The 12969-nt window shown below is 40.9% G+C and overlaps 1 protein-coding gene across 2 annotated transcripts; it reads left to right on the forward strand.

Moving 5' to 3' along the window:
* Positions 1-436: 436 nt before the first annotated feature.
* On the forward strand, positions 437-10950 carry LOC120704949 (E3 ubiquitin-protein ligase BRE1-like 1). Of its 2 annotated transcripts, none has more exons than XM_039989501.1 (20): positions 437-801; positions 901-992; positions 3794-3955; positions 4040-4127; positions 4498-4722; positions 4815-4982; positions 5271-5464; positions 5539-5622; positions 5779-5898; positions 5995-6181; positions 6273-6433; positions 6525-6596; positions 6704-6780; positions 7139-7333; positions 7695-7767; positions 7853-7939; positions 9637-9774; positions 9849-10051; positions 10132-10297; positions 10380-10950. In XM_039989501.1, exons 2-20 carry the CDS (start codon positions 939-941, stop codon positions 10509-10511), a joined length of 2586 nt encoding a protein of 861 aa, XP_039845435.1. In that variant the 5' UTR covers positions 437-801; positions 901-938; the 3' UTR covers positions 10512-10950. The 2 variants fall into 2 exon arrangements, with proteins under 2 accessions (XP_039845435.1, XP_039845436.1); XM_039989502.1 differs by having other exon boundaries at positions 451-801; positions 873-992.
* Positions 10951-12969: the final 2019 nt, after the last annotated feature.

Below are 12969 nucleotides of genomic sequence, written 5' to 3' on the forward strand. Positions count from 1 at the left end.
GGTTGTGATGTCCAATTTTGGCTCTTTGCCGCCACATGAGCCACGTGGCGGCCCATAACGGCCATCCAAACATGCTCTCTTTTGTTTTTTGTGTACTCGAAGTAGTATACCATGATGCCGAAATTCAACATTCAAATACGAACTCCATTTTTGGTAGCGGCAACTGTTTGATCTTGTTTTGACGCGTGCCACCTGTATAGAGGAACCAACTTCCAGTCATTTGTAAACACAATGGAAATATTGACATAAATATTTATAGATTTTATGGAGTCCACATGCTTCAAAAGTATTGGTCTGTCCAATTGCCTATCTTGTTATTCAGTTTTTTTTTCTGATTGGATCATTAGCAAGGGCATTTTTAGTCAATCAAAATTCGATTCCCTATCCCTAATTCCCTATTTGATTCCCCTGTCTCATACCCTCCTCTTCTTATCCCGCCCCACCTCATTTTCCCTTTTCCCTTTCCCTTTCCCATACTCTATCCAGCATCCATACGACACCTGCGTCCTGCCGAGCGCCGACCTCCCTAGCCCACACCTCCTCTCTCCTCCTGCAGGCTGCAGCGGCGGCGGCGCCTCCCCCCGAGTCCCGATCCGGCAATCCCGACCTCCACCACGCTGCATCTGGAGGCAACGAGCCTAAGCCTATGACCGAACCCTAGCGGCGGCGCTTCAACCCGACCTCCCCCACTCCCCTCCTCCCGACCTCCCCCCCGCAATCGGCGGCGCCTCCTCCAGGCGGCCGGCGGCTGTTTAAGGGCAAAAAACGACGGCTACACTGATGGAATCCGTCACCTGCAATGTAAGAGCTCCGATCTGAATCTGTAGAGTTGATTTTCTTGTTAGTACCTTAAGATTTAGATGATGTTTTAGCTTGGGCAATGACTTGTGCCGGCTTCAGGACCTCACGCTGATTGAGTGAATACCAGTATCAGTAGCATGTCAACTTGCCTCCACGTCCAAGATCCCAGCAAAAGTGCTATGTCTAGTCCGGTAAGTAAAAACGAGCGATTAATTTCTGTGGTCGACGAGATAAGTACTTGTACTTCTACTGAATTTTTTAATGGAAATTTTGTATTTAGACAGCCGTCTGCACCTTTTATCTTTTGCCTCGTTGCTTGCTGCATCTTATCGGACTCTTGATTACCAGGAAAAACGAAACTATGAATTAAAATATTTTGATGTGCACTCCCAGTTGTCCGTCTTGATGGATTACTTAGACTTCCAAAGAATTATTTGCCCTCTGATAAGTTTATAAAAAAAACTTGCTATAATTGTGCGTAGGTACTAGAGAGATTACCTGATGCTGGTTCCCAAAACTTTACTTTAGATGTAATGGCTTAGCTTATACAAATCCTAGTTCAGTGGTGAACAAGGCGTTGTTCTGCGCTCGCCTAGGCACGCTTATGCGGTGGGCGGTGGGGTACCGCCTCACCTAAGGGGGTAGGCAGTACCCTAGTCGGCGCCAGGTCGTCAGCGGCAAAAGGAGGATTGGCATGCCGTCCCCTGTGGCCGCTGTGCAGATCCTCCCAGGCAGGGATTCGTGGGGGGAGGCAGGGATGTCGGGCGCTGCCCAGGAAGAAGGGGAATCGAGCAGAAGCGGTGGCGGAGGTGGTGAGAGGAGACGATGTCGGGTGGGGGCTGAGGAGGCGGCGCCGAAGGATGGCGGCAGCAGGGGCGGAGGAAGGATGATGTCGGGCAGGGTTTGAGGAGGAGGAGGCGAAGGAAGGCGGCAGCAGGGGCGGAGGAAGGATGTCGGGCGGCAGGGGCGGGGGCGGGGGCGGGGACACGTGTGGCCTGGAGTGTCTCGGGGATGAGGGTGACCGATAGGAGGGTGACAAGCGAATGGATAAGGTGGGGGAATGGTGCTGGCTGTTCAGACTTAGGTCTGAGCTGCTTTGATGGGCGTTTTTGTCCAATTCTTGGTCCACCATCTTTTGTCTTTTTTTTTTGAAGTATATGTACATATTAAGCATCGCCTAGGAAACGCCTAGGCGCGCCTAGGCCTAACGCCTTTTTTAACCTTGTCCTAGTTACTGAGTGCAATGAGTTTCCGTGGTTGCACAAGGTTAATAAATTCATGAGAAATAGAATTGATAACAAAGGCATGGAGCAATGGCGTAGCAGTATAGGCATACTATTAGGGGTTGTTCGGTTTCAGGGGCTAAACTTTAGTCCATGTCAAATCAAAGAGAATCTTAGTATTTAGAAATATTAAATAAAGGTTAATTATAAAACTAACTGCAGAACCCTATGGCTAAACTGCGAGACGAATCTAATAAGGTACATTAATCCATGATTAGCGGATGGTTACTGTAGCATCACTGTATCAAATTATATATTAATTAGGCTCATTAGATTCGTCTCGCGAATTAGCACTCAGCTGTCAAAAAAAAAATTATAAACATATTTTATTTGATACTCCAAAATAGTAAGATTCCTTTCGATGTGACAGGGACTTAAAAAAAGTTCCGGGAAACAAACAAGCCCTTATAACCTTCAGGATAGCAGTGGCACTAAAGGCATACTATTGTAACCGTTACCAAACTTTCCTGTCTTGTAATATAAAATAATCAGTTAGGCATTTTTCATAAATGGTGATCAACCGAAAATAAATTTCATTAGAGTCACTTCAGACCATCATCCCTTAGTGAAACTCCTACTCCTGTGGTGTAAGGACCGTTAATAAATCAACGATACTGCCAATGGGCAATTCAGCATTTGATCGTAATATCAAGAAATCTTACTTCACATATGCAAACATTAAAGTAGTCATCAGGGAGCTATCCACAACCAAACAGTTTATGAGTGATATCTTATACTACCTTGCAAGCAGAAAATTACAATTTACAAAACCTAGCACATGAAAAGAATCGCGAAGATCTATCAATCTAGCTACCATGCAACTATGTACCGTGTTTGGACAAGGAAGGGAAGCAGGGATGGAGAACATATTGCTTTTTAGACCGAAGTACTATGATTATCGGAGTACAAATACAATCTTCAGGAGTATGATCTGTGGAGAACATAGTCCAGAATGAGGTTGCTAGCACAGAAGATGGATATAAACTTGAGTCAACACAGAAAAGGCCAATGTACTGGACAAGGCAGCAAATAGAAAGGCATGTTGCGGAAAAGCGAGGACTTAACCTATGTCCGTGTCGTTTTGTGCAATACCACTTGGTATCAAGACCTCTGATAATAACTTTACATACGGTTTTCTTTGCTTCAAATGACTACTTAACTGCCCAATCCATGTCCGTTTTCTTCTCTAGTGACTAGTGAATGAGAGAGATACAGACACCCAAGATTAATTTATTTCTTACCATTTCTTGTTGGGATCTGCAACTAAAATCGATCTCGTATGCCACAAATTGGAATGATTTGGCGCTCGCTTATCAGTGAAACCAGTTCTGTTCTCAAAGAAGTACACCCGTAATCCTGGTGCAGTTTTTCTATTCATTATCGATGTCAGCACACTATTGCTGACTTGCTGGGTTAATATAAGAATGCACTGCTATGACGTTAAGGACCTATTCTTAGTTGCTTGCTGGGTGAGCATATAGGCATCTCTTCTAAACTCCACCCATCCCACCCAACATCATATAATACCACTATTATTATTTCATCTCATTCCATCTTTGTATTTATTTTGGTTTGAACATGAAGGTGCTAATGTGTTGGTCTATGCTGTTCTGTTTGCACTGGAATTATTATGATATATTTTCATTCCGATGCTAATTTTTAGTTTATAGTTGTGCTGTACTGCCATCTTATGCTTTCTTATTTGGCAGCATGATTTTGCTGTACTCAAATACAAAAATCAAAAGCTTTCGGAACAATTGGAAGTTCACAAATTTGAGTTCCGTGCTCTCGAGAGTAGATTCAATGATTTAAAAGAGAAGCAGAGGACACATAATGAGACACTTGTCCTGGTCAAAAATTGTTGGGAGCAAGTAAGTTTTTCTAGCCTTGCGCAGGTTCCCATAACATACGTACATACATACTGGCTTTCTGCTGAAATTCCTTTATCCAAACAGCTTGGAGCAGATCTTGAGTTAGTTTCTGTTTGCAAAAGTGAATCGTCGCATTCGAGCTACGGTACAGGCCACAGCAATGTACGGAAGGGTATGAAACTGTACTTTATGCATTAGAATATATTGGACCTTGCATTGTTCTAGAATCATACATGGACCAGCTAAGAATTCAATGATTTTCTTTGGCTTATATACTTTCTACTAATGAAGCAGTGAACTAGCAGTATTGTGAAACCTTTTTATTTATGGTGTCTGTAGTCTGTTGCTCCGAAAATAATTTTGTGACAAAATTTTTACATGCTTGTCTGCAGAACTCTCCTCTATCAGTTTTTCTTCATGATTGTTAATAAATAAATAGTTATGTGAGTAGCATGTGCCTTTGATGTTTTATGTTGTCTGCTTTAGATGTTTCATATCTGCCCCATTTTGTCCTTCATATACGTGCAAATTTTGTTTGTCAGATGGTTTATGCATGACCCTTGAAAGGGGCTTTTTAAATAGACTTTTGGAGGCTGGTGCAACAGAAAGTTCAGGTTACTCTCCCAGTTGCCATCTGGGAAATGATGTCCCTCCAGAACAATCTTCAACAGTTAATGTTCTGCAGAAGATCTTCCTTCCATCGAGCGATCTGTGGCACATGAATAACGAGTTTGTCTCTGCTGCTCTCACTAAATTGCCAGAAAATGGTTCGTTCTGCTCCATATTTTCTTTTGTAGTATAACATTCACGTTGGTTTATGTTATGCTGAAATTTTCCTTAATTTGCCCATGTTATCTAGAACACAGCAGGCAACTACATAGTGCTACCAGTGATGTGTTGTCCAAGCTTAATAAGGTGATACAGGCAGTAGATAATCTTCACTTGAAACACAGACAGTTAGCAGGGGACTACCAAAAACAAAGAGATTCAAATGCCTGGAACAAAGCTGAACAGAAACGTCTGAAAGGTATCTTGTATTTGTTTTATGTATGATTATCTTTTGAGGGGTTCCATTCTCGAAGAGTATTTTGTCCTTAAAAAGTACATCACCAGTATTGAAAGTTCTGTTCTGTACCTTGAATTATCAAATAAGTTAAACTAATCTCAGTCAAAAATTTTGAAAGCTTTGTCGCAATAATAAGTTGTGAAATTATAAATAATTTTTTGCTATCACTGCCACTGCCAACACCTGATACTATATGCACATAGCTGTTGTGTAATAAAACTAACCCAGGCATTTTATGTACTTTTCAAGAGGAGTTGACCAGAGCTGTTGCCAAGTTGGAAGAAACCAAGCACAAACTGGCAGCACTGAAAGTACAGGGAGACAATAAGCAACGGACTCCAATCCTTGTTCCAACACTGGGAAACAAAAATGCGACTGCAGAGAAGGTGAGAGATAAACAAAGAGAACTGCAAGATCTTGAAGCTACCCACAAGGAGTTAATGGTATGTTTAGAGCTCCAAAGTATTTTCTAGACGTGTATATGGACTTTAAACTTGACACATGCTAATATAAGCAGGAATTGAGTTCAAAGCGTTTGGAGGAAATTAGGAGACTGCACAAAGAGAGAATCGAAACTTTGAACAAGTTAGCTACATTTCAGGTTTGTTGAACCAAATATATCCGATCAATCACAGAATGCACAATTGCTTTAGAGTATTGTACTCAACACCTATATTTATTGTGTGGTTGAAGGTTAGGCCTTGTAATGTTGAATTCTACATGACATTTTTACCCCTTATTTTTTTGCTGCTTCCAGAATATACTGACAGATTTCAGAAGCATCCGTTCTTCCAAAGCTTTTCAGCTTGTTAATGACCAACTTCAAAAGTCTCAAGCAGAGTTGGATGATAACAAAACATTGTTAGAGAAATTACAGGTGGTTACTGGTCAGTGAATTTGCATGTCTGTATAGCAGATGTGTTACCCTAAAAGAGCTGATCTTCGATTAAATTTCTACCTTTCCATGTTTCAGGTTGATATGGATAGCTTTGTTTGGCAAGAAAGGCAATTTAATCAAAAAGTTGATCTGGCTGAAATACCCCAGAAGGTTTCTGCATACTATGTTTCTAGGATTGCTGATCTTGAAAAGGATGTCCAGAAACTATGTAATGAAAAGAATATGCTGGTGCTGAAATTTGAAGAGGCTTCAAGAGAACCTGGTGCTGTTTTTTCTACACAACATGCTTGAAATATTTTTCCTTCTGATCTCTGTTTGAAGCAGGAAATAATGATTTTTCTGGAACTTTTCAGGTCGGAACCAAGTTATCTCAAAATTTAGAGCTTTGGTGTCATCCCTACCAGCAGAAATGGGTGCTATTCAAACGGAACGGTCCAAACACAAGGATGCTTCCTTACAGTTGCATTCTTTGCGAGCAGAAGTTCATTCGCTTTCTGGAATCCTAACCAGAAAGGTATACTTTGTTTTGTTGGTTTGCACAATAAGTGGGCAAGTGTTGAGGCATTGATTTGCCGATGTGCCGATTTTTATATTTTGTTTTGTAGGAGCGAGAAATTGAAGAAATATCATGTAGATCTGCCCATGCTGGTTCTGATATAAGCCAGCTTCAATATCTGGTGATGCTTTTTTCCCCCCTAATCTGGTTAAAAAAGGTTCAATGCTTTACATGCTGCAGGATTTGTGCATGCCAGTGATTTTTATTAACATATTTTACATATTGTAGGTTCGTGATCTGAGGGAAAATACACAGGAGCTTAAGCTGTTTATGGAATTGTATAAGCACGAGTGCACTGATTCCAGGTATGTTAATATTATTTCGAAATCTACATTATGTAAATTCTAAGAGTCACATTTCTGGAGAAGAGTACTTTTTCTTTCCCATTTCTTTTCTATGAAAAATGTTGGGTAGATGCCATTGTTGCAAGTTACTTGTTTTATGTGGCATATTAGCTCCTGTAGCTGATTCCTGAGTCTCGTTGGCCAATGTTTAGCGCATTAGCTACTGTAATCTGTGTATTTTTTTATAACTCAACCATTGTAATGTTTTTAGTGATAAAAATACTGTTGATCATTTGAACATTGTCTACTGCCCAGTGCATTTAGTTCATGGATAGACATTTCTGCTATATTTACATATGTTTTTACTCTTTTGTGGCAGACAGCTGATGGAATCCAGAGATAGGGAACTCTATGAATGGGCTCGAGTCCATGTCCTAAAATGTTCTCTTAATGAAAGTAAATTAGAGCAGCGTGTAATTGCAGCCAATGAAGCTGAAGCAATGTCTCAGCAGAGACTAGCAACTACTGAAGCTGAGATTGCTGAATTAAGGCAGAAGCTGGAAACTTCTAGGAGGTATTTCATTCGTATTCACTCTTCCTTTAGTATTTAGAAATGCAATTAGAAGCTATGTAGCACTGATACGGATAGGCGTATCAGTATCGGCCTGATACGGATACGTGGATACGTCAAATTTCTGCAAAACTTAAAGGCACAAAGGTGTATCGGAGTATCGGATACGGATACGCGGATACGTATCGGATACGTGATACGGGGTCATGTTGAAGTATCGGGGTTATAGAGATTAGAAGAGACCATTTATTTCTACTTTTTATAATGGGTGGGCTCAAGACTTTTGAAATAGTGCGGAAGGCATGTTTTCTTTTATAAAATTTTCAAGTAAAGTGATATCAAGTGCTGGATTTCTATGGTTCAGAGATCTAGTGAGACTATCTGATATACTGAAGTCTAAACATGAAGAATGTGAAGCTTACGTGGTGGAGATTGAGGTGTGGACAATCTTCCTTGTTTACCACCTGGGCATGGTTATCAGCATTATATTTTCAGGTCTCAATTTTTTATGTTTGATTACAGAGCATTGGCCATGCGTATGAAGACATAATGTCACAAAATCAGCAACTGCTACAGCAGATTATTGAAAGAGATGATCATAATACAAAGGTGATGATTCAAATGACTGATTCATGCAGTTACTTTTTCTTCATGTGTCTTCATCTCAGTGTTATTGTTTATGACAGTTATGTTATTTTACTTCTTAGCTCCTTAAGATGTTCTATTTTCCACCCCACCATTAGTTTGTGCCAATTATTTTCTTCAGTGTTACTCTGACTTGTGCATTCATTTTGTCTTTGCTGCATTGACACACATCCCTATGGTTGTTCTGGTGTCCAGTTCATTTCCTATTGCCTCCTAAAAATAGTGAGAGAAACAATTTAAAAGATGATTTACAGGAAGAATAAGTAGAGGATCTGGAGGACAAGGGAGCACCATGTTAGGGAGAACCATCAGGTGGGGTAGGTCGCTGGGGATGGAGGGTCACTGTATCACTGAGGAGCTCAGCCGAAAAAGGGATTAGTTTCTCTGGAGTGGGTGGCTTGTCTGGGTGAGCGAAGAGCTACCAGTTGCCCCTCGTTCCTAGGCTTAAGTAAGGGCTTTTGCAGGGTTGTTGGCTCATTAATTAGTATCAGGTTAGGCCATATCTGGTAGTGGACTATTTGTATGTATTGACATTGCCTATTATGATGTCTTGTACGGAAATAGCACCTTGACAAGGGGTTGGCATCTTGGCGGTGAGCCTATGCGGCTATGCGTTACATATGCCATCAATGGCTTTTGAATTTTTTAGTGGTGCTTGTTGTGCAGCTTTTTGGAGTTGGATTTTGTTGCTTATTCAGGGATGGCTTTGTGACAGGCTCAAGTTGTGGCTTGGGATCAATGATTAAGAAGTGTCTTTGTTATAGTTGGTGCCTTAAAATAATTAATAATAAAAAAGAAATGTGTGTCAAGGAAGCCATAGGCACGGAGCACTGCCAGAGGCCCAGACCATTAGGAAGAGAGGTGAGACCCTGCTCCAATCTGGGCAATGGATAAAAAGTATTTACATATTAAAATAAATATATATTAGAAGAGTAGTAGGATCCAAGTTGGCTGAATTTCAGCTATTCCCGACTCTGGCTGAAGGAACTTGGTACTCCATTGACCTGCTTTTAGTTTAAACCAAACTAGGGAGCAAAAATGAATACATGATGCTTCATGCTGGCCAATAATTTCTAGCTTGTGTTAACCATGGTGATCTGCTGCATTTAGTAACCTGTCTTGATATGTAGTTGAATGACATAAAAGGTTGAGTTGCTTAAAGAAGCTAGACTGATTTTGATTTAACAGACTGTAACACTAGAGTTACCATTGTACGATGTAATAGTGTGATAGGCTCTGTGCTAGTTCTTTTTTATCAAATGCACATGAGAACTGCATGCCATAGTATTGAAGTAGGAACGAAGGCAAGGCCTTCTACTTTCCTTTGTTTTCTCTTACTTTTCCTTGTTTGTTGACTTGCGCTAGTTCTTTTGGACTAATCTTGATTGTTACTTAAGTTTTTTTACAAATAATCTGTTTAAGATGTCTTAGCATGCAACCATCATGATGTGTTAAGGCATCATAGTTGAGCTAATCTTTTTTGATCTTATGTTGACTTTGATTTTATTGGAATTTTACTGGTAATGAAACTTGGTCACTTGATTTACATCGAGCATTTGACCAATTTGAGGATTAGACCTTGGTGCTTTTGAATGTTTAGAGCTGTAAGAATCATACTATTTTTAGTAGTTGGTGAATTAGTTGCTCAATTCCGACTGCAGCTTTTCATGGAGGGTGTTAAAGCAAAACAGTCACATGATGCTTTGCATATGGAAGTGTGCTGCTTGCAAAGAAATTTGCAGCATGCAAATACTTTGATGGATCTGTACAAGCAGAAAATTTTCCGCCTAGAGGACCAGGTTGGTGGCACATTCATTCTGAGAAGCTGTATAAATCTGGCTGGAGAGCTGAATATTTTTCTATCAATTTCCAGCTAAGAGTTTGGTCAGAGCGGGTGAGGAGATTGTCAGAGGACGGAATGCAGCAATCTATTTTATTGGCCAATTCTCAAAGGAAGCTGGCTGCTATGCGTGGGGAGGCTCCGAAGCTCAGGCATTCAATGGATGAACTACAAGCTAAGGTTGGAAGCAATCGACTGGAAGTTGCCGAGCTGCTTATAGAACTGGAGAAGGAGAGGTTGTTTACACAAACATTTCCTTTCCTGTTAAGCAATTGGTTTCTTAATATTTACTCTAACAAGATCAGTTTTACTCCAGGTTTAGTAAGAAGAGAATAGAGGATGACTTGGATCTAATGTCAAGTAAAGCTAATTCTCTTAGAGAGAAGACAGATAATTCAGCTGTCTTGCAAAAGCTTCACCATGAAGTCAAGGAGTATAGGGGCATATTGAAGTGTGGCATCTGTCACGATAGGCAGAAAGAGGTAGTGATCTTTAGTTGTTCCTGACATACTCTGACAATAAAAATGAACGTTTAATCGAATGACATGACTTTTCTGATTGTAGGTTGTGATTGCCAAGTGCTACCATCTCTTCTGCAATCAGTGCATACAGAAGCCACTTAGTAGCCGCCAGAAGCGGTGTCCATCTTGTGGTCTAAGCTTTGGGGTTAACGATGTGAAACCTATCTATATATGAAACAGTGCGTTGAAGCTTGTGTCAGCGCGCATCTAGGCCAAACTGCTTTTGGTGCCTACCAGTCAGACAGACGGTGATGGTGGTTCAGTCGGTGATGTAACATAGCTTTTGTTGCTTGTACAACCGAACTTGTAAGATAGGCTGCATGTCATTGCTGGGTGCCTGCTGGCATATAGAAATGCCGGCGTTGCTTCATGCACCTTTTGTAAAGTCTGTTTGCCCTGCCCAAATTGGTAGAATAGCCTGACTGTCATCCATTCAGTTCTTTCAGGGGAAGACATCCAACAATGAGATTAGTGCTTCCCGCCATAGTGAGCAGTGTATAATATAGCTTCATTGATGTAGCTGACAACAAGAATGTAGCTTTTGTTTATTGGTACTGGTTCTCCAGTTTGTACATTTCAGGAGATTGCCAATAGTGAAATATCTGTTACATGCAGTGTTTGCTGAGTATTTGAACTAGTAGTACATTTTCTTGATTTCAGTTATGCGTTTAATACGCTTGCAGTTGCAGCGTTGCATTCTTCTTTCGGTGTTTTGGACCTTACCAGCCATTTCCGGGCCGGTATGTTTTTTTGGACCTTACCAGTCATTTCCAGGCCTGTATATACATTTCTGCAGTAAATTGGTACAGCCCATTGAAGTACACTTGCTCTCTTCCTTCCTTTTGGAGCACTAGTGGGCTCTCACCCGGAATTGGCTTAGTAGGCTTCAGTAACCCAAAAATAGTGGGCCCAGTGTGGAAGGATCTTGAATTCTTGATTGAAGCACGTCTTGGCCTCGTTTGGATCGGACTAGAAACTAACACGCACGTTTTTTGAAAAAAAATCTCTCATGCATAAAGGACTAAATGAAGTGTATTTGCAAAATTTTTTCGGGGAGGGGTGTAATTTTTCGCGACGAATCTAATGACGGTAATTAATTGATGATTAGCCACAGTGATGCTACAGTAACCATTCTCTAATCACGCAATCAAAGGCTTCATTGGATTCTTAAGGATTCCTAGAGCAGGGTTCTGAAGTTGGTTTTGTGAACTAACTTTGTTTAACACCTCTAATCACGGTCAAAATTAATACAATTTCTAGCCCAGCCCAAACTAAACAGGGCCCTTTTGGTCCACTGGGCAGACCAAAGCAAATGTCAGAATGACAGTAGTGTTGAATTCAGGGAACAGCTAGCAGACACACTTGGGGCCGTTTAGTTGCAAACGCGAAATTTTTTGGATGTTACATCAATAGTTTGACCAGATGTCGGGAGGGTTTTTCGGGCACTAATTAAAAAACTAATTTCAAAACTCACTTGGAAACCACGAGACGAATCTTTTGAGGCCTTTGACCACGTCATTAGCACATGTGGGTTACTGCAGCACTTTATGGCTAATCATGCATTAATTAGGCTTAAAAGATTCGTCTCGTCATGTACATCCAAACTGTATAATTAGTTTTGTTATTTAATTATATTTAGTGCTTCATACATGTGTTTAAAGGGGAGGTGAAAATTTTTGGTAACTGAACGGCCCCTTGTACGTGAATGATCCGTGAGTTTGACTTCCAGAATATTCAAGTCGACGACCTAGTACTACTTCGACAGTTCCACAGGCGGAGCAACAAAACAGATCGGATCGTTTCAAGTTCCAATTTTGAAATCAACTCGTCCAAGCTCAGCCCACTTGGCGCGCACGCCTCGCGTCCAAACCCCGGAATGCGCAAGCAATGAGGTCGGGTGGTCGAGCTGCCACCACTCATGCAGTGGCAAATTTGAGCAAATTAAAGAAATATGACTATCTTATAGGCGTATAAAGTTGAGTCATGAGAGGTATAAATATAATGAAAATATAGATATAGGTCCTGTTCAAGTCCCTTTGTTGAAATTTATAGTTGGCTAAATTTAGCCACTTTGAATCCAAACAGGTCCAGCTAAAATGCTGCTAAACTTTAGTTGAACCTCAAAAAGAGCTTTAGTCATTGGCCAGCCGAGAGTTGCTAAAATTTGATAAAAATGAACAAAGTTTAAAATACCCTTACATTTACTCCAGCGGTAGGAGTTGGAAGTAATAAATGAAGAGTAGCATAGTTATTCAAGTGACAGAGGTAGACCCAAGTACCTCTCTACAAGTAGGGACCCCGTGTCCGAGTGGCTACCCTATTAGATTACCCGACGGATAGGCACTTGATTGGACGACAGAAGGGTCCTCTGTGGATCAAGATAAAAGCCGAAACAAGATGCCCAGATTATTAGGGATCATGACCGACCTGCTTTTTATTGTAAACAACCTGAGCATATCCAAACCCTTGTAATTCAAGACTCTTGGACTATATAAGGGGTCATGGGGATACCCATAGAACACAACAGATCACAACATTGTACATCACACCATTCATGACGGTCCCGAACTCGGTGGCTCCTCATCCTAAACGCAAGGCAATACAGATCAACAACCAACAGGGTGTATAATGTT

The sequence above is a fragment of the Panicum virgatum genome, chromosome 4K (assembly GCF_016808335.1).
Source record: "Panicum virgatum strain AP13 chromosome 4K, P.virgatum_v5, whole genome shotgun sequence".
Classification (NCBI taxonomy): Eukaryota; Viridiplantae; Streptophyta; class Magnoliopsida; order Poales; family Poaceae; genus Panicum; species Panicum virgatum.